At 38.3% G+C, this 24,461-nt stretch overlaps 1 protein-coding gene across 2 annotated transcripts; it reads left to right on the forward strand.

Moving 5' to 3' along the window:
* The first annotated feature begins 4,886 nt into the window (after window positions 1-4,886).
* On the forward strand, window positions 4,887-22,664 carry Pou1f1 (POU class 1 homeobox 1). Of its 2 annotated transcripts, none has more exon segments than NM_013008.3 (6): window positions 4,887-5,144; window positions 7,760-7,831; window positions 17,099-17,323; window positions 19,368-19,532; window positions 20,188-20,248; window positions 21,088-22,664. In NM_013008.3, coding segments are annotated over 6 exon segments (876 nt in total). In that variant the 5' UTR covers window positions 4,887-5,002; the 3' UTR covers window positions 21,299-22,664.
* Window positions 22,665-24,461: the final 1,797 nt, after the last annotated feature.

Consider the following 24,461-nt stretch of genomic DNA (forward strand, 5'->3'; position numbering starts at 1 on the left):
ACGACGAGAAAAAATAAAAAATAGATCATGCAAATATGAAAAAACCCTATATAAGTTGAACTACAATTGTTGTTACTGTCTAAATAATTATAAGCGATCTCTCAAACCAAAATTAACTTATAAATGAGGTCTTAAATACAATGTGTTGGTGTAAAATGTCAAGAAGATTTTTTTCTTTATTTTTTAAACAAGTTCTCAGTAAATACCCCAGGTTGATCTCAGACTCCTGCTCCTCCTTGCATTTTGCTCCAAAATGTTATGATTACATGTAGGACCACCGTGTAAGGCTTTGAGAAAAACTTATAATACTGGTGTGTAGATTTACTTTTTCTTTTTTATTTGTGTGAGTCTTTGCCTATATCAATGTATGTGCACCATGCCCTTGCCTGTTACCCGATATGGCCAAAAAAGGGCGCTGTAGCCCTTCTAACTGGAGTTACACATGGTTGTGAGCTGCCACGTAGATGCTAGGAACTGAAGCAAGTCCTCTGCAAGGGCACTGTCTGGTCGCAATCACTAAAGCAACTAAACTTCCCAAGTAGAACTTATTTGACACTCTGAAATAACAAAAAACAATGACAAAAACAAACGCAACAAAATGTTAAATAACAGATGAAGTTAAATTGCATAAAAACAGATTTAGATTAAAAGTATTATCAGGAATTGTAGCATGCGTTCAAAAGACAAGAAATAGAAGATGCTTTGATTGGAAAAAAATGTAAAAACCAAAGGAGACTTACAGTTTTTTTTTTAATTTGAAAACGTATATGATTATGGTTTCTCTGTGGTAGATCACTTACCTAGTATGTGTGAGGCTCTGGGTTTGATACTCAATAAAAAAGCAAATGTCAGTGGGGGAAAAAAAGCCAAATGTTGTTAAATTACAAAGGGTAACATCTGGGATCAGTTAACAAAATTATAGATATAAATAGCTAATATAAATCTGCAAATATAGCATGTTAGTCACTCAAACTATGAATTGAAGATTTCCAATTCTATGATCTTATCAGATCTATCAAGCTTAAGTACCACTTGGTAATACCTTTGAGAATCTAAGGCTCCAATCTGTTGTACAGGAACAGTGTTGGGTCAGGCGCTGTTTCTGGACTGGCTATAATTTACAGCTATTTTTCTGGATGCTAAGGCGTCCTTTATGCTTAAATGCCTGAGGATTTCCTGAGTACACTCATCCGGGAGCAAACATAGGGCTCTGTGAGCCATGAATGTGCCCCTTGTCTAACCAGCAGTGCGAGCCTGTAAGAACACTCTCACACATGAGAACCCATCAGCTTGTAGGTGGTTCTCTTTGCCTAGTTAAAAGCACAAGGATGGGGGTTGGGGATTTAGCTCAGTGGTAGAGCGCTTGCCTAGGAAGCGCAAGGCCCTGGGTTCAGTCTCCAGCTCCGAAAAAAAGAACCAAAAAAAAAAAAAAAAAAAAAGCACAAGGATGGCTAATCAACCTAGGATGTTCTGTTGACTATGACAGCAGTGAATGCCAGAAAGGGGTAAATATGGGATTCTGGGAGGTGCTTATGGCTTGCTCTCTCTTGTTAAAGCTTTCCACATGCCCTGATTCCCTTTTTAAACTAACCTCTTCGTGAGGTCTGAAATCAGAATTATGTTATTATTAGAAATTTTAGCTGAGTTTTTTTTTTTAATAACTGTCACAAAACTTAAATTCAATCACCCCACTTCTCGGGAGTTTGCCACATCTGTGAACATGCTCAATAATCTTGTCTAGGTATAACAAAAGTGCACCGGGGAAAACATTTCCCGCAAACATGTTGATTGTTTACTAAAATGAAAGGCAGAGAGCAATGCAGAGAGAAAAACCTAAGGGAAACAATGGTGACACTTTAACAGCTCGATAAAAGTCAGTGTGAGTCTGAGATGACTCAGTGGTAACAGTCAGGGATGGCACAGTGCCCTTGTGTCTCCAGAAGTAAGGAGCGGGGCAGACACCGGAAGACCTCAGCAGCTTGCTGACAAGGCATCCTGGCCAATCTGTGAGCTCTGGGTTCACCGAAAGACCGGCCTTGAAATGTAATGTGAAGAGAAACTGAGGAAGATCCCTAATATTGACCTCTACCCACTACAAAGATGGACTTGTGCCCTGCCCCCCATATCCGTGTTCAAAAACAAACAGACAAACACACACGTCAATATGGTGGAGACATTAAAATTGTCAATCACAGAAACAGTCAGTTTGCTGTGAGGTTTTGGGTCCTAGAACTGTTAGAGTAGTTACATCCATGAAATCTCTCCAGCATGGCTCCCTAAGCCTCACCTTAACAATGACGTCATCAATGTACATGTTAAACTGGAAGGGGGAAGCTGAAAAAGTGTCACCTTACACTGAGAACCAAAGACAACAAAGGAATCCTGGGGGTGGGAGCGGAGTCTAGAAGAGCTTACTGAGGTAAACGAGAAGCTGTAATGGGGACACATGTTTCCTAGCTTTGCTAAAATTTAATAGTATCATTCTAAATTATGTTTTTGAAAAGATATGTTATGTTTAAAACTACTTTACCAATGAATTATGACTAATATTGCAATTTTGTAATTTTATATCTCATAATTATTAAGAAAGTTTGTATTGCTTGATAGGCAGAGTTTATAGTTCTTCTTTATTAAGTTGGCTGGCTTCAACAGATACATTTTCATGACTGTATAAAATGACATTAAAATGACTAAGGTTGATTTTTAAATCCTGCTCGCTGTAATATCATTTAGTATAATCTTTTAAATGCATCATTTACCCTCAAAAATTATTTCTAATTTCTTTACTGTAGTCTCTCTATAAGCACATCCAACTGTACTTGCCCTTTTCACATCTGAAAAAAATTATTACCTAAATTCTGAAAGGATGAAATAAATTATTTTGATTACCAAAAGCTTTCTCCTATTAGCGAAGACTAATTGTGCTTCAAATCCAAAATGAAAAATCTATCATCTTTAAAGGCAGTATTTTTCAGACAAAATTTCATATTTAGGCACTTCAATAAAATTTCCTTCAAGATATCTATTTGTTACTAATCAATGTGTTCGAGATACTTGAAGATGTATCTTGTCAATAATAAATATAAATTAACTGTGAATTTATCAGTTTGAGTTACCTCAAAATGATCAGATACTAATGTAGTATAGCTCTCATTTCAGTGCTATCAGTACTTGCTATTACTTTATTTTCTATATTAGCATATTATACACTCTTTATATACCAAAAAGCACTCACTGCGGTGGCTTGGGGATGAAATATCTGCATAGACTGGATCTTTAGCTAGGGTATTGTTTTTGGAATTGATGGACACTCTAGGAAGTAGGGCCTCTTGAGGTATGCTTTTGAATGACTTCTTGTAGCCTGGCATTTCATATCTGTCCCTCTGCTTCCTGTTTTGGTGAGAGTGTACCCTGCTCTGTCACATGCTCTGGCCCCAGTGACATTCTGTCTAAATTTAAACTCCAAGCAACAGAACCAACCTTAGTCCAAGCAACAGAGCCATAGGACCATGACCATGAACTGAAACCTCAGAGTAGACATTCTTTATAAAAATTGTATCCTTTGTGTGTATGTCACGGTGACTAAAATCCAACATACCATTCATATATAAAATCATCTGAACTAAAATATCTTTTTTTTTCTTTTTTTTTTTCCAGAGCTGGGGACCGAACCCAGGGCCTTGCGCTTGCTAGGCAAGCGTTCTACCACTGAGCTAAATCCCCAACCCTGAACTAAAATATCTTTTGGCTGATGATTATTTGGGAATTAACTGTATATGTTTATGCTTTCAGTCTTAAAATGTTGATGTTCCTATGTATGACGTTTATATCCCATACTAGTTCAACATCTTTAGTAGAATTTCCCAAAGCAGAGCCTGTGCCTCAGACCAGCTTATTGAGGGTGCCTATTATGTCCCTTATAAAAATGGGAGGTCTACATATACCTATAGAAAACATCACTGACTTCTGTCAGCAGTTGGGAATAACTGTTAGTTCTTGATGAGTAAATGGAAATAAAGGGATAGATGATGTCGCTTCTGCTTGTCTTCTCTGCATATTACTTGGCATTATTAAAAGCCTTCCCATTGTATATGTCAAGAAAATGTAAATTAGTTCTCATACTGTTTATTTAAAAAAACACACATCGTGGAATTTAAACTCATAACCAACAGCACATGTGTTGTTGTATTTCACCTCCCACACTTTCCTAAGCGTCAATCTAAACGTTGTATTGCTTTAAAAAGTGATTCCATTAGTGTGTGTGTGTGTGTGTGTGTGTGTGTGTGTGTGCACGCTCGCGCACGTGATGTGTAGGCATGAGCTCACATGCCATTTCATGCATGTTGAGGGCAGAGGACAACTATATGGAGTTAGTTCTCTCCTTCGACCTTTACATGGGCTCCAGGTACAGAACTCACATCTGTCCAGCTGTGTGAACAGCTCCTTGACCACTGGGCCACCTCACAGGCTTTTAAGTGCGCCATTTCTTTTAAATTATCTAGTATGCATTTCCCTCATTTTATCCTACTTTCAATATCATTTAAGAGTTAGCAAAATGGTAAACATCTCATATCTAAAAGTTTTCTTGTATTAGAAACCAAAAGACGCCTATTTTTCATTGCCACACCAGTAGTTTGAGAAACACTTTTTCAAAGTTCTTGACTCTCTCTTAAAGTTCCCACTTATTGACGTCAAATAAAGTTTCTGTTTTTTGCCTTCTCCTCACTTCGTACGTCACAACCAGGTTTCTCCGTGGGCACAGATAGTATTTGGGTAAGAAAGACAGTTCGGGTTAACAAAGCAACACTCCTGGGAAAAAAACTATTAACATGTATAAATGGATTTCCTCAGAGTATAAATACTAGCCTGCACCCTCCTGGTGCCTCAGAGCCGCCCTGATGTATATATGCAATAGGGAGCCGTGAATCGGCCCTTTGATACAGTAATATAATAAAAGCGGACTGGCAAGCGGTGCGTCTTAGTTCTCTACTCTCTTGTGGGAATGAGTTGCCAACCTTTCACCTCGGCTGATACCTTTATACCTCTGAATTCTGACGCTTCTGCTGCCCTGCCTCTGAGAATGCACCACAGTGCCGCTGAGGGTCTCCCAGCCTCCAACCACGCCACCAACGTGATGTCCACAGGTACTGACCTCCATGGCTGGGCCTACAGCTTTCAGAATGGATGCGATGAATCTTGTTAGTGAATAATCTCTCTTCCATTTCTCCCTTTTAGTTTGCTTTGGTTAAATATTAAGGATGTTGTAAAAGTCCAGTTACCTAAGAATTGAAAATATTAATTATGGAAATCACTTACTGATTTTACTTTAAAACCCAGAAGTACTATTTCCTGCATAAGCAAATAGTGAGTGTATTTTCCACTCCGAAAATGATATTAATAGAAATGTTTATGGATGGAGAGCAAAATCAAATATTCTAAATAGTTTAATGTTAACTCGGTACAACTACTTTATATAAAAATGTATTTCTTTTTAAAATTATATTTGTTCCTTTCTTTAAACAATCATAAACCTTATAAAAATAACTAAAAATTTTCCAACTCCAATTGAAGTGAACTTTAATGAATAAAATAATTAAATGCTTTATTAAAATTACATTTTAATAAATTCTTAGTAGTAATCATAGCAAACAAAGCAAGAGAATATTTAGAGCTGAGAGAGTTAAACTTTCTCAAGATTGAGTTCTAGGGATAACTTTTTAAATTTATCCAAAATTTACTTAACAATCCAAAATAAAAATTAAACTGGGGATCAAAACACATTATTCAGGCATAAGCAAGTATATGTGTGTTGCGAATACATTTGTATTTTATGCAATGACAATTGGTCTCAAGTTGCTTTACAGATGGCCAGAGCCTTGGACTAAACTTCTTCCAGGAAACAATCTGAATTCAACTTTCATTTGTTAATGTGTTTTACATCACATGAAGTAATGAAGTTTTTTATTTGTAGAAAATATATTTGTACGTTTGTGCTAATATTATTGTGTAAAACAATTAAACAACCTTTTAAGATAACTAGAACATTAATCACCCATCATTGACTGGATTTGAAATAGTGAAGAGGTTAAATATTTGGACTCAGGCAACATCACTTATCTACTAAAGATTACCACAGTTTAGTTTAAAAGGTGATTGGGGGAGTATACTGAATCATGTAAGATGGAAAAGATAATAATTTAAATGATTATATTTAATAATATATTTTATAAACTGAGAATTAGGACAATGATATTTTGTTTCTTTAAATATAGGAAAATAATTGATTGGCAGCAATGTAAAATTTAAGATTGAAATAATGATATAACAAAATGATCTAACTTGAAGGTTTTTTTTTATTTATTTAAAAATGTTCAACAATGCACTTAATAAATGAGCCTACATTTTATTGAACTTTCTAAAATAAAATAAAACAAATATCAAGTAACTTTCATGAATTCAATAAATACAAAACAGTCTACAAAACTTCCTTTAAATGATTTTTAAATAATTTATAATTTCCTATAAAATCATAGCTATTAACATATCTAATTAAGTAAGGAATTATAGTTATTTTAATGAAAGCCCTTGGGTATTAAATGTGTTTAAGATTCATTGAATTTTGGAAATGAATGGTGAAATTGTTCTGTGTTACCATTACATGGTAAAATTATTTCATGTTGTTCGATATGGGTTACAAACTGGAAATTTATGCAGATATTTACAAATAATATTATGTATATTTAGACAAAATATATTTGTTCCATGAAAAGGCATGCCATTAACCTCTACACCATTTGTTAATATTCTCAAATACTCCTAGTCATGTACTCTTATGCTATTTATTCAAAAACATTTGTTATGCTTATTATAATAACCTACCTATAATATTAATGTACTATACTACATTATATTATTATATTTAGGGTTAGAGAGAAAAGTGAGTAAGCAAGTCCACAGTGAAACTTTTTCTGGTGGATGTTTTGGTGAAAAACCTTGTTGAAATGTGTTTAAAGCTTCCTACACATTTTATAATTCATATCTTATTAAATGCACACTAATTTTAGGAATTATTAACGAGATTATGAGGTTCAGCAATAAAGAAAAGTTTTGGACTGGCTATCAATTGTGAGCATACAGAACATCTACAAGCCATGGTTTCAATGTCAACATTAGTGCAGTAGACACTTTCACAGGGTCTTCGTGAAACCCTGAAAACCGCAGTCCTTTTAGGATTGTATTTAAACGAGAAGATATTTACTTATTATCTCTTTAGTAGACGAAGTTGTAAAGAAAATGAGCAGATTTATCTGCTATGACAATTCAAGAGCGAATTACATATTCACTTTTTCAGAGACAAGCTCCTGATTATACTGTGATACATATGATGTCCAGAGGACTTTCCAATGACTGTGGTATAATATCTACCCTATATGGAATCCACAGGAATATTACAGTCCACCATCCTCTCATTTCTCCTCATGAGATACTTATATCCACAACATAGGTCACACTGCAATCTAGTTTGATGACTTAGGATCTCATCACTTAAGACAACCCTTGGTTGATTTTATTTGCTTATTCAGAAACTCTCAGTGAAGAAAATACAATTTTAAAATCATGTAAATGTGTAATCTTGAAATGAGTAGAATGTGTCTTGAACCCTCATACATTTTCTTACCAGTCCCGTCTATTTTGTCTTTGATCCAAACTCCTAAATGTTTGCACACATATTTCTCGATGACAACGATGGGAAATACAGCGACAGGACTTCATTATTCTGTGCCTTCCTGTCATTATGGAAACCAGCCATCCACCTACGGAGTGATGGCAGGTAAGAAACATTACCTTTACGTGTAGTATCATTGGGGGAAAACAGTGTTGAGTTTCCCGGGCCAGAGAGAGTGGAGGGAAGACTGTGACGCGAAATTCTGATCTTACAGCTTGAAAGTTGGTGGTAGATTTGTCACTTTCTGGAGTGTCTGATGTTCAATAAAGCATGAGGCTCTAAGAAATATCATGACCCAGATGACCCTGTTCTACACAGTTCTCCACTCCTGCTCCTGAACTTTGCACGAGCTTTATATGGTTTTGCTGTTATTTTTTGTTCTTCCTCTTTCTTTTTTTAAATTTTAATTATGTTAAACTGCTAGTTACCACTTGTTACTGCCCTTATGGGATTCCCTGCAGCAATTCTATACTGGCTAGTAGACTCCTGTGATCACTTACATTTAAATGAAAGTTAATTAACATTAGAATTTAAACTTCAGCTTCTCGGCTAAATTGGTTTTGATGCCAGTCACCAATAGTCTTGTGAGTCTAGTGGCTATTCCATCAGTCACCCGTTTACAGAACATTGGCTTTGTCACTGTACTGCTTTTTTGTATATTTGATAAAGATAAATATAAAATAGAAATTGAAGGCTTAGCCTGACATTCAGAGACATTAGCAATGGGTATTTCAAGATTTGGCGGTCCTGGACTGCTTCTGAGGCTTTACTGAGGTAGGCGATGTGACACACATTTCAGGAGAAGTGAACCATACCTCTTTCAAGCATAATTCTGGCACACCGGTATTGTCTGTGTACACACATTCGCAGAACGGCTGTCTACAATTGGGACCACCTGCCCTTCGAGTTCCACTCATGCACAAATCAGTACTTAATCTCAGGGCATGGCCAAATACAGCATTTTACTGGGTTAAATGAACATGGATTGCTGTTCACAGAGTTTTACTCGTTAGCTTGTGCTCAAGGAGATATTTTAGTGGTCTGTATTTGTTGTTACGGCAGCAAAATAACTCTCATCAGAGAGAAATCAAGACCAAGACAGAAGATAGTGTGGAAAGTGAAACGGAGACAGACAGACAGACAGTGGAGATTTTGGAGAAAAGGGTCAAATATGCAGGCAATCTTTGGAGCTGACTTATGTTTGTCCTCCAAGTAAACAATTACACACAGAGAAACATAGAGGTGTGCTTAGAATTTTGAAATAAAAACGGAACAAATAATTTAATTCATTAATCTAGATTTCCTCCATAAAACATTAAGATTTTTAAAATAAAACATTCTTTACATTTTGTTAAACACCATTCTAAGTACATCGGCATTTAAACTGTTATTGTAAAATGGAGGCTGGTATTCGTTCTTTAAAAAAAATGTTTTATTTAAAATCTTTTTCTATTAACCCTTTTCAGAGGAGAAGGGGATGGGAGGATGTGGAGAGGAGAGGTGAGGGGGGTTCTGAGAAGGGAGGGGAGTTGATACTGCTATGTAAAGTAAATTGATTAATTAATGAAAAATGTTTTACATAATAAATTCTGCCCCTATTCTTTTCCTCTTTTTCAACTCTCTGTCCTACCCATCAACATTAAAGACTGTTTTTTTTTTTTTTTAATTAACTTGAGTATTTCTTATATACATTTCGAGTGTTATTCCCTTTCCCGGTTTCCGGGTAAACATCCCCCTCCCCCCTCCCCTTTTTTATGGGTGTTCCCCTCCCCATCCTCCCCCACCTTGTTGCCCTCCCCCCAACAATCTAGTTCACTGGGGGTTCAGTTAAAGACTGTGTTCTTAGTTATTGCCTATCAATACTTTTTTCTCTCAAAAAATTCATTCCTTTTTATTTTATCTGCACAGTGCTTTGTTTGCATGTATGTCGGTGCATCATTTGCACACATTGCTCACAGAGGCCTGGGAAGGCTATCGTCTCCCCTGGATCTGGAGTTAGACGGTTCTAAGTATGGGTGAGGGGCTGGGAATAAGGAAGACGTTCTCTAGCTCTCAAGAAGCAGCCAGTGCTCTGAACCCCTGAGCTGTCTCTCCAACCTGGTTTTTCTTTTTAACGTTTAGGGAATATCTAAAGCCAAGAGTTTTTCCTTTTAAAATTCATCACTTACATGCAATTTAATTAATCAGTATTCCTAAACAAAAAAGAACAACTTCCACATTGATTATCAATATTTGCTGTGAATTAGTAAAATATGTTCAAATAGCTGTCGGAGATGGGAGTTGAATGCAATCTTTAGCCTTCACAGAATCTTGAGGATCTAAATAAGAGGTAACAGGCACATGGTCAGAGGCCGAGCTCTGCTAGAGGGAAGTTCTGTCACAGTGATTACCAGGAATCCCTGCATACCTTTAGTTTCTTTATTTCCTCAAGAGAGGTGGCATTTGCCCTTTGACTTGAGTTAGCATGAAAATCAACTGCCCAACCCCCACACTTATACACACCAATACACACACATGCGCACACAGACTCACGGATATACACATACACACCAGCCAAAGAGTAGTGGCTAATGATGTCTTGCCCTAATTCCTTTGGGTAACACCGCCCTTGTACTGAATCAATGTGGTCCACGGTTGTCTAGAGAGTTTATAGTTACCTTCAGAGTCCTATAATGTATTCCAAATTAGTAATGGGGCCAGGGTCCCATTAAGACACAGCTGACAGCACTCCACATACCTTTTCCATTTCCCGACATCCTGATCTTAATATAGTCAAATAGAAAGGACCTGAGAAGGACTCTACCAAAGTCTGGTTTAGTGACATCATAAACACAATTGTAATACCAAGATTTAGAGGCATCATTGTAGCCTTCAAATTAAATTATATTTTGTCACTAAAATGAAACCTCACCATGGTGCAGAGAGACTATATTTGAATATTTCTAGGAGAGATGTCATTAAAATATTATACGCTTTATAATTTGTCAGCATGTCTGGGTCTTGACATATATTCCACATTAACATGCACTTCGTGGCAGATTAAATCTTAGCCAATCTGAATTTCTTCTGCTTTCATTCCCAGGGAAGCTGCACAAATTGAGTCATAAAATACAGCCATTCAAAAAATGAGGCACAAAATGTATATAAAAGGACAATAGAAATGTCGCTGTGTCGTTTGGATTTTCTGAAATGTCAGCCACTCCCTCAAAATCTACAGAAGCATCTTATGGGCAGGCTAGGTATCTTACAGTCTGAGGGGAAGCTACCCAAATTACTGTTTCAAAGGGCGTAGAGTTGTTTTAATATGGCTATTATATTACTCTGATGCATTCATTTTAGGGTTTTGTTAAGTTAACTCACTGGAAGGGACAAGCTACAGAGACTTTTTTTCCAGGTTGATGTGGAAGATTTAAATCCTGAGATGAATTCCCTGTAGCCCCTAATCTAGGCACCGGTGAACTAGGGAATTATTGACTGGAAAAGAAAACAGCAAAAGGCTGCACTGCTAACTAATGAGGCTGCCCATCCTACCAGGTGCAGTAGATTTGCATCAACTCAGCATTATTCTTTTGCTCTCCTCAGATAGGTTTGTGGCCATTTACTTCTTCCTCTCTACTCCTGAGTATTTAGATATAATGTCATTAGTCTTCAGTACAAATCACGTGAGGGAATTACAAATGTTCCTCGAAATCTCTGCTTAAAAATACAAAAATGAAGCAAACCACCAGCAAAAATACAAAACAAAACAAACAAAAAAAACCAAACAAACAAAACAAACAAACAAAAGTACCAAACAAAACAACAACAAAAACAAACAAACACACCTTAACATTCGGATTCCTGGGTCTCTGCGTTTGCTTCCATTTGTTCTTGGTGTCTAAAGCAGACTGTAGTTTAGGGAACATGCATAAGAGCTTCCACCATCTCACAGAAACTAAGCATGCCAGCTTCATGGCAAAGAACAAGAGCAAGAAACCAATGTGGTCATGTGGCACAGAAGCTAAGCCTCCTTAGAAATGGAAGGCAAGCCCTTGTTTTAAAAGTACGTTTTGAGAGGAAAGAAAAAGAGTGAAACGAAATCATAGAAATCTTCTCATTCATTCTTCGTATTTTTCTCTTTAATTTCTTTTTTTTAAAATCTCCCCTTTCTCCCTCTCCTTCTCTCTTCTCTGTTATTCTTCCTGTTTTTCTTTTCTGTTATCCCAAGATGATAGGGTTGCCCAGGGAAGAGTCATTCTGAAGATTGCTGGCCATTCCTCTGGAAAGGCTTTCTAGTGGCACTGTGGTGCCTTTGCCTTCTAGATGATTCACAGCCCCTTCTACACTGAGCAAGATTATAAACACCCTAAGTCTCTCTGCTCCAGCTACCCCACTGTACTGTGGCGAGACAGTGGTTCTGGGCACGTGGGCATGGTGGTGTGCCAGTTAAACTTATTTTGTGAAACAATGGGTGAGTAGTCTCTTACATACAGTATGTGCAGTCTTCAAAGAAAGGAAGATCAAATTCGAACATATGATCTGCTTGTAACATGTGTGTAAAAAGGGCAGAATGAGAGGAAATGTTTAAATATTTGTTCCGGTACACAGTTACAGTGCAGGCATGTATTGTTGCATCCTTTTTTTTTTAATTATCTTCAATCTTTTTTTACAGTCCAGTCGTTAGCCTCCTCCAGGTCCACCCACCAACAGTTCCTCATCCCATACCTCCTTCCCTGTCTCCAAGAGGATGTCCCGTCCTACCCCCCACCACCACCCCACTAGACCTCCCCACTCCCTGGGGCCTCAAGTCTCTTGAGGGTTAGGTGCATCTTCTCTCACTGAGGCCAAACCAGGGAGTCCTCTGCTGTATATGGGGGTGGGGGACTCATATTTGCTGGTGTATGCTACCTCGTTTGTGATCCAGTGTCTGAGAGATCTCTGGGGTCCAGATTAATTGAGACTGCTGGTCCTCCTACAGGGTCACCCTCCTCCTCAGCTTCTTCCAGCTTCTTTCTAATTTAACCACAGAGGTCACCAGCATCTGTCCATTGGTTGGAAGTAAGTATCTGCATCTGACTCTTTTAGCTGCTTGTTGGGCCTCTTACCACCACCATGCTAAGCTCCTGTCTGAAAGCACACCATAGCATCAGTAATAGTGTCAGGTCTTTTAGCCTCCCCTTCAGCTGGATCCCAATTTGGGCTGGTCCCTGGACCTCTTTTCTCTCAGTTTCTTCTCCATTTTTGTCCCTGCATTTCTTTTTTTTTTTTCTCCATCTTTATTAAATTGGGTATTTCTTATTTACATTTCAATTGTTATTACCTTTCCCAGTTTCCAGGCCAACATCCCCCTAACCCCTTCCCCTCCCCTTCTATATGGGTGTTCCCCTCCCTATCCTCCCCCCATTACCGCCCTCCCCACAACAATCATGTTCACTGGGGGTTCAGTCTTGGCAGGACTAAGGGCTTCCCCTTCCACTGGTGCTCTTACTAGGATATTCATTGCTACCTATGAGGGTGGAGCCCAGGGTCAGTCCATGTATAGTCTTTGGGTAGTGGCTTAGTCCCTGGAAGCTCTGGTTGGTTGGCATTGTTGTTCATATGGAGCCTCGAGCCCCTTCAAGCTCTTCCAGTTCTTTCTCTGATTCCTTCAAAGGGGGTCCTGTTCTCAGTTCAGTGGTTAACTCCTGGCATTCACCTCTGTATTTGCTGTATTCTGGCTGTGTCTCTCAGGAGAGATCTACATCCGGCTCCTGTCTGCCTGCACTTCTTTGCTTCATCCATCTTGTCTAATTGGGTCGCTGTATATGTATGGGCCACATGTGGGGCAGGCTCTGAATGGGTGTTCCTTCTGTCTCTGTTTTAATCTTTGCCTCTCTATTCCCTGCCAAGGGTATTCTTGTTCCCCTTTTAAAGAAGGAGTGAAGCATTCACATTTTTATCATCTGTGTTGAGTTTCATGTGTTCTAGGCATCTAGGGTAATTCTAGCATTTGGGCTAATAGCCACTTATCAATGAGTGCATACCATGTGTGTTCTTCTGTGATTGGGTTACCTCACTCAGGATGATATTTTCCAGTTCCAACCATTTGCCCACGAATTTCATAAAGTCATTGTTTTTGATAGCTGAGTAGTATTCCATTGTGTACCTATACCACATTTTCTGTATCCATTCCTCTGTTGAAGGGCATCTGGGTCCTTTCCTGCTTCTGGCTATTATCAATAAGGCTGCTATGAACATAGTGGAGCACGTGTCTTTGTTATATGTTGGGGCATCTTTTGGGTATATGCCCAAGAGAGGTATAGCTGGCTGCATTTCTTTTAGACAGGAACAATTCTGGGTCAGACTATGGGATGGCAAACCCATGCCTTCACTTTCTACTTGAGGTGGACTCTACAAGTTCCCTCTCCCCACTATAGGATGTTTCATCTAAGGTCCATTTCTTTGAGTCCTGAGCATCTCTCTCCTTCTCTTGTTTGTTCTTTTAAGGCTGCAGATCCTTAACCTGAAGTGCTGTCAATTAGCCACATGCAGGTGAGCAACTTGCTCAATGGTGTGAAGGGCTGAGTCAGTATGTTACAGGGCAACCTCTACCTGTGTCCCCTATGCCTGCTTTGAAAGATTCATCTGTCTTCTGCCATGTGCACCACACATAAAGACATACAGAACAGCTCAGAGAGGCCAAGGTGGATCCGTATACGTCATGAAAACCTAAGGGAGTATGGCGAGGGCTCTGGCATTTCCAAGCTTGCACATGGGTCCTTGTCCAGGCTAATTACAGTGCTGCTTTAGCAATGTTTTGAGAAACATTTTTGAGATTTCTGCTGTGTGGGCTTACTGCCTTCTTCAGTAATCTGGGCTTGAAGGGATTTGAAAAAGACTGTGTTATTTATATGGTCCCATCACTCCGCATGTTCACAGACAGTAGGAATCAAACTCTGTCTGTACTGTATTGATAATTGCCATGATGAATCGCTAAGAAAGGCTGGCTCTATGAAAGCGGTGGCCCTAAGGGTATATTGAGGGATACTTTATGTAATGAAAAAAAACTATGTTTCACATATTGTCTTTCCTCTTATTATGCTTACTACACCTAGGAACTTGGTATTTTCTGCTCATTTTTCACTGACTCCACTCTAATGTGGTTTCATGTTGGATTTCTGAGAATATCTGTAATAAGTAAACTGCTCTTGAATTATCCGGGAGTGCCATGCTCTCAGGTGCTTTCTGAATCATTATAGATCCAAAGAGTTTGTATAGAGGCAGCCAAACATTCCGGAAATCTTTGAAAGAAATTTGCATGATTTACCTGAGTACAGAAGGTTGGAGAATAACGTAGCCTCTGTTCTAAGTTAGTGGAATTCAGTTCGTGTGACTACTGTGTACTTAAGACAGCTCCTAATCTGAAGGGAAGTTAATGATTACTTTATAAGAGACCTCCTAAATTGGAATCAGTGGGGAAGATATATATCCCGTCCTTCCTAACTCATTTAGTTTTATATAGAAAAGGAGGCTGACTAGCATGAAATTGACACTTTTAAATGGACCTATGGTACCTCAGGACTGTGTGGGCTCAAAGAATTGAAAATAATGGCCAGGATTCTTCACAATCAGATCATGGAGCATCATTCTTATTGAAAGATAACCAGAAATCTACTTTACTGGATAATTTGCATTTATAAAAGCAGAGGCAGAGTACATTTTTAGCAAGAAAAATAGTTTCTCTCTTGGGGTGGAGAGATGGCTCAGTGGTTTATAGCATTTGCTGTTCTTGTAAAGGACCAAAGAATGGTTTCCAGAACTCACATGGTGGTTCACAACCATCTCTGACCCCAGTTCCAGAGGAGCCAACGCTCTCTGCTGGCATCCACAGGTGTGGAGACATGTAGTACATGTGAATAAGCACACACACACACACACACACACAGGCACACACACACACACACACAAATCTAAAGAGAAAAGGATAGTTTCTCTTAACCTTTTATCACACCTGTGGAGTATGAGTTTACTTCATGCTATTTCATTTAAACTCTTAAAATTGACATGTTTAATTTTCATTAGAAAAAATAATGTATTTTATTGGATAGAGATGAATTTTACCATTTCTTATATAAATAAGCTAATAACTTGCTGACTTACACTACTATTTATTATTAAATATTTATATATTGTTGGAAGCTTTTTGCATTATATTATTACTAATTGCTTTAATTTATGGGTGAAGTTGAGGGTTATTAATTTTTTAATATGTTTCTGAGAATAAATATTGTGTGTAATCAATGAAAGTTGCTTTTAAGTATTTATACTCAGGAGACTAATCAATTACTCAGATTTTTGTGATACATGACATTTAAAATGAACAGAAGTGAAATCCTCAATAATAAAAATAGTAATTGGTCAATGAAGAAAAGGTGAAACAAAATATGATGAAGGTTTTTTGTGTGCCATCCTGACATTAAGATCCTGAACTGAGGTCTAATCTAGTTTTCAAATGAACACTGAAACTTGTAAAACGTCCACAGTAGTCCTATTTACTAGGACATACTGCAGCGAAGTCAAGCCAACACTGCACACTACAGATATCCCCTCTAGAATTGGGGTCTAGAATTATCCCCTCCTTTGGATTTTATGTTTGCTTTTCTTTACACAATTACGAAAAAAGAAACTGATTCCATCGTAGTGTCTACTTTTTAAAAAAGCTTTTCACAAAATTTTATAGAGCTTCTAAGCTTACCTTTTGTTTCTCTGACTCATGAAATCAGCTTAAAAAAAAAGTTTGTCTTTGTTGTGTTTAAAAATCATGCTCATTTTCACTCTGAAGTTAAGCATTTACGATCAAACCAGTGATATTTGTAGTACTTTAAGGTTAATTTCCCAGTTATAAGAATTTATCTGTGTAGCATGCAGTCCAACTATGTCTTTTCTTGACTGTAGCCACTTACTAACTTAAGAGGACAGAGATCAGTGCACGATATCTGGTTAGCCACGTGTCAGAATCTCAGGACTGCATATTGTTTTACAAGAAAATGGAATCTTATACACTCAGCTATTTAAGATCTTTCTCCTCCTTTGACATTAACTTTGGCTTTGTTCTTCAGGGAAAGGCGGAAGGTAATTTCATTCCACCTACTCTGGCTTCTACTTTAGGAGACTGAGCTTAAGGTAACTTGTAAAAGCTAAGACCGAATCAGTGTTGCAACACAAGTGATCGGAGTATCTGGGAGAATGAGGGATCAGAGTTAGCAAGCTCATGGGCAGCCTGGGCAGTATGACCAAGTCCTGCCTTCAGACGCAAACTCGGAATTGTTGTCAAGAGCACTGGGATCGAACACAGTGTTGTTTGTATAAACAGACATAATTTCCAACCATCCTTTCCTCTCTCTTTATCCACAGGCACTTTAACCCCTTGTCTTTACAAGTTTCCAGACCACACCCTGAGTCATGGGTTTCCTCCCCTGCACCAACCTCTGCTGGCGGAGGACCCAACAGCCTCTGAATTTAAGCAGGAACTCAGGCGGAAAAGTAAATTGGTGGAAGAGCCAATAGACATGGACTCCCCGGAAATCCGAGAACTGGAGCAGTTTGCCAACGAATTTAAAGTGAGAAGAATTAAGTTAGGTACGCCTTTGTTGACTGTGACAGATCAAACAATTTCATCTGCAAATCCTTACTCTAGTTACTGTGAATTATGTTCTACTTTGCTTCAAAGCTCGAGCCATTTCTCATTCCGTATCTCTCCTGTGCACTTAATCTAGTCCAAGTAGGACAACTAAAACAAACAAATTCTTAACAGGATAAAAGCACTGATTTTTAAGTTAATGTTACTTCCTAAAATTTAGCATACCTCATGATTAGCTTTAAAGTGCTCCTTTTATTTAATATCTCCTTGAACAAGGAGATACTTCGTTCATAGGATCTGAAATGATGAAATACTCTAAATGACGTTACACTGTCATCGTCGTCGTCTTCTTCTTCTCCTCCTCCTCCTCCTCCTCCTCCCCCCTCCTCCTCCTCCCCCTCCCCCCTCCTCCTCCCCCTCCTCCTCCCCCTCCTCCTCCTCCCCCTCCTCCCCCCTCCCCCCTCCTCCCCCTCCCCCCTCCTCCTCCTCCCCCTCCTCCTCCCCCTCCTCCTCCTCCTCCCCCTCCTCCTCCCCCTCCCCCTCCTCCCCCTCCTTCTCCTCCTTTTTCCTCTTCACTTGGGCTAGGTTCTCAGGTATCTTTCTAGAGATATCTTAAACCTCTATAAGCAACTGCCTATATTCTTTTGTGCATGCATATTTTGGAGCACATTTTAAGGGCTCACTTGGGGTGTATCTATTAACTGCCAGCTTATAAATATAAATACACTAGTTTATTTAACTTGGCCTTTTACATCCTTTTAATCTCTTAGTAATAAAAACAATCTCACACTTGGTGACTCTAGAAATGCATTTGTGCACTATATGAACTGTGAGAACAGAACATGTTAGTGCCAGATCAGTGATTAAACAGTGACATGTTTAATAGACACTGTCACAGTCCTCTTTACTGGATTTCACCACTACAAACACCTCTGTTTTCAGCCCAGGGCAAATGACAAGACAGAACTAAGTAAAAAACACTGACGGATCAGTGGGATCTTTTGAATCCTAAAAGGCAGTGACACTGTAGTGTGGTTTCACTCAAAATGTTAAATTTCACTTTAAATTAAATTGTTATTTGTTCCCGTTCGGTAACCATTTGTAGTTCCTTTTCTCTGAACTGCCTATTCAAAGTCGCTTTTCATTTCTACTGAAAAGTATTTTTAAAATACAATAATCACGACAATTACTCGTGGTTCAAATTCATGAAAAATGTATTTTTTAATAGGTTGGAATGATAGGCAATCCTCTGAACTTGTGGTAATTTATAGTGACATCCACTGATGCATATTGTAAGCCATCATATTATACATAGAGGTATATAGCCGTAGGCCCGACATAAGATGTAATGACGACATGGGGAAAAACAGCAGGAGGTGCCATTATCACACTTATTTCCAGTCCTGCTTATATCCTTATGGATGCTTAAAATTGTGTGTTGATGGCTTATTAAACTTTATAGTCTAGAACTCTTTGTGGCAATCGATAAGGACCTTTTGTTGGGGGACAGATGTATTACCAAGTATAGTAAATGCATTTGGAGTCATGGACTTATGCATAAAATGTGAGACCATAGACAGCCTTCATGAATGACATGTTTGAAGGTGAAGTAAGCCTCAGTCTTAGTTTTATTTGGTGTAACAACATATTGTTGAGATTTTTATTCTCATATAAAACCATATTTGGTCTATCACTGTGCATTTTGCCAAATCGATAGGTCAAATATTTTGAGCAGGTATCATATTTGATAATCATAAAAACATCAGGAATTTCTAGGATCATTATAAAGTGTTAGGTCATACTCATGACTGTTCAGTGTTACTGTCATGTGCACACATGAGTCCCTTTCACCTGAACAGTGATGCACTAACCGGAAGGCACAGTTTTATGGACTTTGCAAATCCATTCTAAATCTAGATGAGTCTAAATTGTCAAACAAAAGAATTTTTAGAGAGCAATTCACAAAGATCCAACGTGTGTGATAATGGACCCCCGCTGATCTTCCTGTTGAAGTTGGAGCTAATGTCTCTTCCCCTCTCACAGGATACACCCAGACAAACGTGGGCGAAGCTCTGGCCGCTGTCCACGGCTCCGAATTCAGTCAAACAACCATCTGCCGATTTGAAAACTTGCAGCTCAGTTTCAAAAATGCTTGCAAACTGAAAGCAATTTTATCCAAGTGGCTGGAGGAAGCTGAGCAGGTCGGAGGTACTGAAGCACCTTCCTCAGCCTGTGCTGTGGTGTGGCCACTAACAACCCACCAGGGTGACAGAATGTGTGCTCAGGCAGGGGGTTCAGAGGCTTCTTAACCCTTTCAAATGAAAACTAAATGTCTTGGTGAATAGGGAGAAAACAATGTAGTATAAGTAAGTATAGAAATAAATGCATGGATCCTGCATGGGGAAGCTTCCTAATTAATGAGGCCCCAGCACAAAGTGCTAAATATTATTTAACGTGTACATGTTTGTTATCTTGGAGTAACTTATAGGGACTGCTTTTCCAACCTGTTATTAGTGATCACACCAGTCTGCTGAATAAAGATCATCAAAAAAGCTACACACACACACACACACACACACACACACACACACACACAGACTGGGATGCATTTACAAACTTACAATGAGTATTCTAACAGGCAGTGAAGGGAGGGTTTATAGAAGAATTATCTTTGTGACATCTACATTTATTTTGCTTTAATCCTTCTTCCCCTGTGCAATGTAATAGAAAATGACCTACATTGCAAATATTTAAGACAGAAAGGCAGAGTAACTATAGTTTGCATGGTATTATTTGGAAAAAATTGAAACCAAAGAATGATAGTTTACACTTACTGTATTATTCTCTCCTTTCCACATTTCAGCTTTGTACAATGAAAAAGTGGGAGCAAACGAAAGGAAGAGGAAACGGAGGACAACTATCAGGTATTTCTCTGATATCCTACATCTAATAGAGAACAATAAAAAATGTGTTCACACAGAGCCAGTGTTTAAGTATAAGAGCAGTGATTATGGGGTGAATATATATGATCGAAAAATGTTTTTAAAGATTAAATTTATGAGAAACGAAGATGGTATTTTTTAAACATTTGAAGGGCGAATATGTATTGTGTGATTCATTGTTTAGAGAGACATTTTGGTTAAAACTGGAAACCAAGGAATTCACTGCTGTCCTTGGAGATACAAGTCCTTGCTCTGCCAGTGCAGTATCTGAACTAAAAAATAAAAAACAAAAAAAACCAAAAGGAGACATCAGAGTGTCTTGAGCTCAAGGTGTCACGTGACTTCTTTCATCTTAACATGAAGCATAATTTTTCGTGATGTTTTGGTTCTGGAAGGTCCTAGTAGGAAACAGTAAAAGGATCGTCTAGGGTAGTTGGCTATTATCCATTTCCTGTATTATAAATAATGGGGATGACTGAGGCAGGAGAGGAGCAGGCAGGAGTTGCGTTTTGAAAGGCTCACAATGTCTTTTCTTTGTCAAGAACTTGGTGCCCCCTTGTGGCATAAGGTGAAACAGCGGGAAATTGGGTTCCCAAGTTTGTGCCTGTGATTTTGGTAAGGCTATCTAGAGTAAGGGTGCCTCTGTCTTATTCATAGGCATATATTTGGCTTTCACGTGTGCTTTTAGAATCTTTAAGTTACTTCTTCGTGGTAATATTTAGAGAGTTAAACGTCATCTTATTCTTCCAAGAGCTTCCTTGAAAGAAACATACATAATTTTATCCCAACTCCTCCCCTCCCCCTCCTTATCCCTCCCCCAGTATCGCCGCTAAGGATGCTTTGGAGAGACACTTTGGAGAGCACAGCAAACCTTCTTCGCAGGAGATCATGCGGATGGCTGAAGAATTGAATCTCGAGAAAGAAGTAGTAAGAGTGTGGTTTTGCAACCGAAGGCAGAGAGAAAAACGGGTGAAAACGAGTCTCAATCAAAGTCTGTTCTCTATTTCAAAGGAGCATCTTGAGTGCAGATAAGACTTGCCTGTGGTAGCCATGTGTGGTAGCCTTTCCATTCCTTTCTGATTTCAAGAAAAATCAGAAGTTACTTAGCTTCATAAACTAGATTAAATCAGCAACCCCTGCAGTTTTTGTTTCACTTTCTTTCTTTCCTTTTTAGATCCAATGATTTAAAACAAGACGTTTTATTTAGTTGTTCTCAGAATTCATAGCATTGCCTTTACTCCTAAATCATCACCAAGAATGCTCACAATACCTCTTCCAATTCTGCCTTTATACCTAATACACAGAGAGGTGGGGATAACTGGGAGAGAGGCCATCATATATGCGAATATTTTGAGTTTAAAATTACCTTTTGTAAGTCAATTTATTGTTCTTTAAATTTTAATCAGTAAGGACAAATATTTACCGACTATTAACCAGGGATGGCTCAAGTTGATAATCTATTGACTTGGCCAGAGAGATGTCTCAGTGGTTAAGAGCATCTGTTGCTCTTCCAGAGGATGTGGGTTCCATCACCTATACAGCTCACAACTGTCTGTCACACTATTTCCAGAGGAAATCCAAGGAGTCTCCTGGGTTCCATTGACACTTGGCCTGAAAATGGAGCACAGACATACATGTAGACAAAATACTCATACATATACAGTAAAAATAATAAATCTATAAACAAAAAGAAAATATATTGGTTTATACTCAGTATGCCCCTAGCACTATGTTTTGTTTTGTTTTGTTTTGTTTTGGAGTAAGGTTTGACAATCCAGAGGTGACTAGAGACAACTAAGAATTTTATTAATTGCCTTCAGAAATAATCTTCAGTCAGAATCTATTGATATCTTTGACATTAACACTTAGGACGCGTTTTTTGAACAATTTGTAGGAGCATTTAGGCATGACATCTGGGCGTATTCTTTTATACACATTAGCTTTCTGAGGCTCTGCTACAGAAAACATGTGAGCTGCAAGCTAAACTTGCTGACACAATAATCCTTCAGTTTTGGCTTTGTTTTGTTTTGTTTGGTAGTGAGTTCAATCCTGAGCACAAGTGAAATTTAAAAATGAAAAATATGGTTTAGGGATCCCTAACCTATATCATAAATCTGTGTGGAAGCTGCACTAGGGCGAGGCTACGTGGCTTACTTGCTGTTATGTTTCCAGTGACTGAAAAAGCACTCGCTCCTAGTAGGTATGTATAGACCATGCTAAAGGAATGGGCCCAATGGTGAACAACCGCTACAAATATGAAGGGTACCAGGCAACCTGAAAAATCTAACTTGTTTTTGAAGTCTCATTGTAGAAACTCACCTGAGGTTCCTTAACAAAGTGTCAATTTTGGTCTCACTGGTCACATTTTGATTTATTAATAAAAATTGGAAATATGGAAGATGTTTATTGAATCTCTAAAAATGAACTCCTTTGAAACTTGTAAAGAGGAACAACATACAAAATGATGCAAACGAAATAGCAACTTTGGCATTTTTCAATGTCAATTCACCTGCAATATTCATCTAACACATTCTGTATAACACGAATTGAGCTTAGATGAGAACTTATCAGCTGGGAATGCTTACTAAATAAATTATTCTATTCAGTGTCTTATTTTTTACACTGTTAAACAGCACTGAAGCTGGGCCTGGTAACAGCAAACTTGTAATCCCCCTGGCTCTCAGGATCATCCTGGATCACAAACTCAAAGTTTGCTTAGTTACAAAGTGAACTCAACTCAGTGAGACTCTATCTCAAAATAAAACTAGGCCCCGGGGCCCACTCAGTTTAGTAACAGAGATACTTTCCAGACAATGCAAATGGAGGCACAGGTGCAGTATCTAACGTGTTGGATACAATTCAAGAATTTCACATGGCTGTCTTTCCTATGCAAACATCTCTGGATAACTATGTTTAAACTGCTTAAAACACACATTAGTTTGCAAACTAACTGTATCATATATATATATATATATATATATATATATATATATATATATATATGCACTTATACAGAAAAATTCATGTTGCATTTTGAAACCTGTAAATGGTAGCAAAATAAATTCAATGCAATATAAATGCAGACAAACATAACTATGTGTCTACAATCTTTTCAAGTGTAGGCACCATTAGTAGACTCATTTGCATCAATGCATATTGAGACTATTTTCTAGCTATATTTAATATTTTATTAGATTTTAACCTTTAAAACAGAGAGGCTTTATGTCATATAAAGTGTCCTAAACTGCAGTGAAGGAAATGATTAATGTAATTTACCGTTATTGCTCACACTCTGGGGAAAAAAAAAAACCAAAGCTGACATAAGCTACACAGACTTTCTATTTCATGTCCTTGCGGGCTATACAGTGTATGCCTCCAGGAGTTCAGTGGGGAAGCATTAAAGTGGAAAGATGTTTGGTGCTTATACTGACACTCAACATCACCTGGAAGAAGTGGCTGAAAAACATAATCATACAATGTACCTTTTATCAGTAATGGCGGAAAGGGCTTATTGGTGATATATTTTCAGAGAGGGAATGTGTCAGTGCTTCATAATCTTTAGGCCTCCTTTCCTTCTTTTAAAGGAATTAGGGTTGCAAGAACCGTTCTAAGGCACCTTTTGGAATCAGCTCCTACTAAGAAAAAATTGGGAAATTAAACCATTGCTGTTGAAAAACCCTTTTGTAATAAGAAGAAAATCATAGGTCTCTTTCCAGACCCGGACAAGCCTTGTTAAACAAAGGGGTATCTTAAGGCAGACATTGTGCTTGAGGGAGACATGCATGTGACTGAAGGAAGGCTGTTTCTAAGGACATTTTAAGGGGAATCATAAAATATTACAAATTACTGCAAAAGTCAAATAACAGACAGCCACAGGCTGTCATAGTCTCTTCCCTTTTCTCCTATAATTCAGTCTTAGGCTGCATTAGCCCAGCCCCTACCTACCTGGTATTCCTTTCAAGCATCAAGTACACTCTGTAACAACCCCCCATGTAGTCATTTTATGCTGTCTAATACCAAGTGTCATTGTCATGTGTACTAGTATGCCCACACTAGGAGACATTACTCTGGAACTGTGAATGAGAGCTCCATCCCTAACCCAGAATGGGTCTCTTTTCGCAGGGACGCTGCTGTGTTAGTTTGCTTCCTGTCCAATGGCAAGCTGTTTGGTTATAAACACTACAGAAATCCAATT

This window comes from Rattus norvegicus, chromosome 11, assembly GCF_021556685.1.
Source record: "Rattus norvegicus strain SHRSP/BbbUtx chromosome 11, alternate assembly SHRSP_T2T, whole genome shotgun sequence".
Taxonomy (NCBI): domain Eukaryota; kingdom Metazoa; phylum Chordata; class Mammalia; order Rodentia; family Muridae; genus Rattus; species Rattus norvegicus.

What these genes read in the sequence shown, in the direction of transcription:
- Pou1f1 (XM_087575568.1), top strand. Translation starts at nt 5,003, where the DNA reads ATGAGTTGCCAACCTTTCACCTCGGCTGATACCTTTATACCTCTGAAT. An exon ending in CACCTACGGAGTGATGGCAG is followed by an intron (nt 7,832 to 17,098) that starts GTAAGAAACATT and finishes CTTTATCCACAG; the next exon opens with GCACTTTAACCCCTTGTCTT. An exon ending in GGAAGCTGAGCAGGTCGGAG is followed by an intron (nt 19,533 to 20,187) that starts GTACTGAAGCAC and finishes TCCACATTTCAG; the next exon opens with CTTTGTACAATGAAAAAGTG.